The sequence below is a fragment of the Colobus angolensis genome, unplaced genomic scaffold (genome assembly GCF_000951035.1).
Source record: "Colobus angolensis palliatus isolate OR3802 unplaced genomic scaffold, Cang.pa_1.0 Scaffold222, whole genome shotgun sequence".
Taxonomy (NCBI): Eukaryota; Metazoa; Chordata; class Mammalia; order Primates; family Cercopithecidae; genus Colobus; species Colobus angolensis.
The window spans coordinates 134,599-140,245 of record NW_012115400.1 but is presented as its reverse complement, the minus strand read 5'-3'; the positions used below and the strand labels follow the sequence as shown (position 1 = coordinate 140,245).

Here is a 5,647-nt window from a genome sequence, read left to right as displayed (position 1 = left end):
TTTTGAGACAGAGTCTCACTCTGTCACCCAGGCTGGAGTGCAGTGGTGTGGTCATGGCTCACTGCAGTCTCTGCCTCCCCAGGCTCAAGTGAGCCTCCCATCTCTGCCTTCCAAGTAGCTGGGACTACAGTCGCCCACCACCTTGCCTGGCTAATTTTTGCATTTTTTATAGAGATGGGATCTTGCCATGTTGCCCAGGCTGGTCTGGAACTCCTGAACTCAAGCAATCCCACCTGCCTCAGTCTCCCAAAGTGCTGGGATTGCAGGCATGAGCCATTGTGTCTGGCCAAAGCAAAATTTTCTTTGTGCTAACACTGCTGAGACCTTTCCCCACTTTATGATGTAACCACATTACACCGGAATGAGCCTTAAACTCAAACACTGAGCAAAGATTAATATTTGTGAGACATGTGACCAGGATTATTCTATTCAGAAGCAGTCTAGCACCAGCACCTCCGAAAACCAGGGCCCAGAATTGGTGGCTAATATTTGAGACTGCACAGGGAGGTGGGGAGGGATCGGAGGCTCACAAGGCTAGAGTTTTGCAAGGGGAAGCCACTGGAGAATTTTATTTTATTTTATTTTTTATTTTTATTTTTTTTTTGAGACAGAGTCTCGCTCTGCCGCCCAGGCTGGAGTGCAGTGGCCGGATCTCAGCTCACTGCAAGCTCCGCCTCCCGGGTTCACGCCATTCTCCTGCCTCAGCCTCCCAAGTAGCTGGGACTACAGGCGCCCGCCACGTCGTCCGGCTAGTTTTTTGTATTTTTAGTAGAGACGGGGTTTCACCATGTTAGCCAGGATGGTCTCGATCTCCTGACCTTGTGATCCGCCCGTCTCGGCCTCCCAAAGTGCTGGGATTACAGGCTTGAGCCACCGCGCCCGGCCTCCACTGGAGAATTTTAAAAGGAAGATAGACATGAGATTTAAGTCTTGAAATGGTCACTTCATCATAGCTTGTGTTGGGAGCTTGGACAAGGGTAGAGATGCTAAGAAGGCAACATATTTGAGATTGAGAGGAAAGAGGGAGAACATGTAGTCTTCTTGCTTGTGCCTCTTTTTTTTTTTGAGACGGAATCTCGCTATCACCAGGCTGGAGTGCAGTGGTGCGATCTCAGCTCACTGCAACCTCTGCCTCCCGGGTTCAAGCGATTCTCCTGCCCAAACCTCCCGAGTAGCTGGGACTACATGCATGCACCTCCACGCCCAGCTAGTTTTTGTCTTTTTAGTAGAGACGGGGTTTCACCGTGTTGGCCAGGATGGTCTCGATCTTTTGACCTTGTGATCCGCCCACATCGGCCTCCCAAAGTGCTGGGATTACAAGTGTGAGCCACCGCTCCCGGCCTCGCTTGTTCCTTTGGTGGGGGCTGCTAAGGTCTCTGAACTGATGGATCCTGGGAGAGGACCAGGTTTCTAGTTAGATTGAGAAGAACTTCAGTTTTGGATACTTTTGAGTTTTATATGAGAGTTGTTGAGATATTCCAAGCTTTGGAAAAGAAAAGGAAAGCTGAAGCAAACAGAACATTATAGGCCCATGTGAAGACAGCCCAAATAGATGGGTGATTTCAAATTAATGTGAGAAAACTAATAGCTCGTCTATATCCAAATAACAATGAGAAAATGCAACAAAAGGAATGATTCCATTCACAATAGTAACAAAAAATACCCAAAGAATGCACCCAAATAGAAACGTGCAAGACTTTTATGAAATACTTTAAAATCTCAGCTGGATGCGGTGGCTCACATCTGTAACCCCAGCATTTTGGGAGACTGAGGCTGGTGGATTGCTTGAACCCAGGAATTTCAGACCAGCCTGGGCAACATACTGAAACCCCGTCTCTACAAAAAAATTGTCCAAGTGTGCTGGTGTTTATCTGCGGTCCCAGCTCCTTGGGAGGCTGAGGTGGGAGGCTCACGGAGCCTGGGAAGCTCGAGGCTGCAGTGAGCTGTGATCGCATCACTGCACTGCAGCCTGGGCGATAGAGACTCTGTCTCAAAAAAAAAAAGAAAAAAAAATCCAACTCACTTAAGGGCATCAAAAAACTTAATAAAAGGATAAATATGCTACATTCAAGAATGATAATACTCAATATTGTAAATAGGTAAAAAATTTCCTCGTTCACTTATGAAGTCATTGTTTAAAAACTTGCTCAGAATGATTCTAAATGTCAGTGGGAAAAATAAGCACATGAGACTAGCCAGACAAATGCTGGACAAACAGTAATGATGAGGTTTTGGGGCTGTGGATTTTCTGTTTTACACATTTCCATATTTTCAAGTATGTATTACTTTTGTAATGAGAGTAACAAGAAATGAAACATCAGCAGGAGGTGGAATTAATAGTGATCTATCCACGAAAAAGCCTGAGGTGGAAAGGAAGGATATAAAGATTACATTACTCCGAAGAAGAAATGTTACTATTGACTATACAGAAATAATATCAAGGAATACTGATTATCAAGGAATACTATGAACAAGTGTATGCCAACAATTTGATAACATGGGTGAAATCAACAAACATCTACAAACACACAAACTACGAAGGCTGAAGAAGAAATGGAAAAATCTGAACAGACTTATAAAAAGTGACGAGATCAACAAACTTCTGGAAATCCACAAACTACCAGGGCTGATTGAAGAAACCACTTTATTACTACACACTTTAAATGGGTGAATTGTGTGCTATATAACTTATATCTTGGCTGGGCATAGTGGCCTAGGCCTGTAATCCCAGCACTTTGGGAGGCGAAGGTGGGAGGATTGCTTGAGGCCAGGAGCTTGGGGCCAAGCCTGGGCAACGTAGTGAGAGACTGTCTCTTTAAGAAAAAGAAGTTAGCTGGGTGTGGTGGTGTGTGCCTGTAGTCCCAGCAACTTGAGAGGCTGAGGCTGGAGGATCCCTAGAGCCCAGGGGTTTGAGATTACAGGGAGCTATGACTGTGCCACTGCACTCCAGCCTGGGGTGATGGAGTGAGACCCTGTCTCTTTTATATATCTATATATATAGATACATAGATTATATATATATTGTATAGATATTATATATCTATATAATATAGATATAAAAGACAAAAGCACCTCAGTGTCTCCCTGACACAGTCACTTTCATTGTGTAGCAAGCAGGTCTGGTGACAAACTGTCTTAACAGTAATTGATACTACCTCATTACTCATTAATAAAATAATAGGAGCCTTAATTGCATTCTTTCTATACATCAATACTGTGCTTAGTTCTTTGTTTTGGAGACAGAGTCTCGCTCACTGCAGCCTCTGCCTCCCGGATTCAAGTGATTCTCCTGCCTCAGCCTCTGGAGTAGCTGGGATTACAGACATGCACCACCATGCCCAGCTAATTTTTGTATTTTAGTAGAGACAGGGTTTCTCCATGTTGGCCAGGTGGGTCTTGAACTCCTGACCTCAGGTGATCTGACCGCCTCAGCCTCCCAAAGTGCTGGGATTGCAGGCATGAGCTACCCACGCCCAGCCTGTGCTAAGTTCTTAATATGCATTTTATCGTATTTTGTTCACATCACCCTGATGATGGCCCCATATTCGTTTATTTACCACCTTCCCCTTGCTTACTATTTTCCAACATATCAAAGTTTACATTTACAAAATTGTTTTATTTATCAGAATACAAAAAATGCATAGCTTCTTCTGTTATTAGCAGCACCTATAAGGATGAATACTTCAGGTCTTTATTTGAATTGGTTTTTATGTGATCGTATGCAGTATAAGAGAATATTGGTAGGCTGGGTGCAGTGGCTCAAGCCTGTAAACCCAGCACTCTGGGAGACCAAGGTGGGAGGATCACTTGAGGCCAGGAGTTCAGGACTAGCCTGGGCAACATAGTAAGACCCTATCTCTACAAAAATAAGAAAATTTAGCCAGGGGTGGGGGCGAGTGCCTATAATCCTAGCTACTGGGAGGGCTGAGGCAAGAGGATTGCTTGATCCCAGGCTGCAGTGAGCTATGATCATGCCACTGCACTCCAGCCTGGGCAACAGAGCAAGACCCTGTCTCTTTAAAAGAAAAACAAAAAGTATATTGATAAACCCATCTGAATGTGTTTAAGATTTTTAATTTAAACTAAAGCATTTTGTATTTGTTATAGTTGATCTTCAGTTTGAGGTGAAAACACTTTTTAGATGGTTGTCCATTTTTTGTTTCATGTGATACTAGATTTGAAAGTCAAATCTTTGGCAAAGCTAATTTTTAGAGTCTTTTTGTTCTGGTGTAAATATAGATTAGCTATTACGGAAATCTTGTCTTTAATGCTAACCTGAGTAATTTTTCTTTGTTTTTAGTGTTATGTGCCAAGAACCTTGCAAAGAAAGACTTCTTCAGTAAGTAAACACTTATTTTTTTCCCTCTTACAATATTATGCATATATTTCTGAAATTTTAAACTTTAAAAAATGATTGGGTGTATTCTCTTTAAAGTTTGACCTTTACTTAATAGAAATCCATGGTTTTCCAAACTTTATTTCCCAGTTGACTACAACATGGGGGTTCCTTAGCTGAAAGACACAGAACTTATAAATCATAACCCAAAACCTGTCTTTCATTTCCTGTTCTGGTCACACCCAATTTTTTCTGCCTCTCTACCTATTAGAATATTGCTTTCTGCTGGATGATGTATTCTCAGCTCTAACAAAAATGAAATACTTTTCTGTAAAACAGCTGGATTTGCATAAAATTGTTAATCAGATTTTATAAATTAAATTTCACACACTTTCTGATCCTCACAGGACAGCTTTCAGTTCTTGAGTAGTAGTATGCATGCTTTCAAGATGAAGAAACTTAGGCTCAAAGGCTTTCTCCAGGTAGCCAGGAAGCTCCAGCATGGTGGCTCGTGTCCATCTCTACCTCTGACAACTGTCCACTTTGCCATTGTCTGATGTAGTAAACCTGTCTGATTCATTCCCTAGCATTTAGGGACTTACCGAATTAAGGCCTGGTGAATACTTGCTTCCATAGATAAGATAGGCAAAGATCAGTAAACACATTTCGGGGCACTATTAATTTTTAGAAAGTCTAAATACAATTACTTTCAGACATTTTTCCCTCCACTTAATTAGCCCCGCTTTAATAGAAATTTGAATGTAAGCCTATTTTTTTTTAGTCACTTTCTTTTCTTCCCTTTAAAAATCTGAGTATGGAGGCATACTAGGTTCTCTCTTAGAAAGCTCAATAGACATAACTTATTTTGCTGATTGAAATTATCCTGAAGTTAGAGAACAAAATGTACAATGGTAATCTTTACCGAATGAGATGATCCTGAAGCTCCCTTTAGCCTGAATTGTGTTCTGTGTCACATGGATCTGAGGTCTCATCTAGGTGTGCGTCTCCTCTCTCCTCTAGGGCTCCCCGACCCTTTTGCAAAGATTGTCGTGGATGGGTCTGGGCAGTGCCACTCAACCGACACTGTGAAAAACACATTGGACCCAAAGTGGAACCAGCACTATGATCTGTGAGTTGAATGTTCTGTAAACCCCATGCGGAGTGGCAAGAAAGCAGGTGTCTAGCTTTTACGAGAAACATTTAAGAAAAAAAAAAAAAAGGATGACTTTTTTTTGAGATGGAGTCTCGCTCTGTCGCCCAGGCTGGAGTGCAGTGGCCGGATCTCAGCTCACTGCAAGCTCCGCCTCCCGG

At 42.5% G+C, this 5,647-nt stretch overlaps 1 protein-coding gene across 1 annotated transcript in view; it reads left to right on the top strand.

Moving 5' to 3' along the window:
• SMURF1 (SMAD specific E3 ubiquitin protein ligase 1) overlaps nucleotides 1-5,647 on the top strand; it is a 68,383-nt gene that overhangs the window by 28,481 nt on the left and 34,255 nt on the right. Inside the window, exons 3-4 of the mRNA XM_011943948.1 lie at nucleotides 4,301-4,339; nucleotides 5,357-5,465. Coding sequence (XP_011799338.1) covers nucleotides 4,301-4,339; nucleotides 5,357-5,465 — 148 coding nt within the window. The remainder of the gene's footprint in view (nucleotides 1-4,300; nucleotides 4,340-5,356; nucleotides 5,466-5,647) is intronic.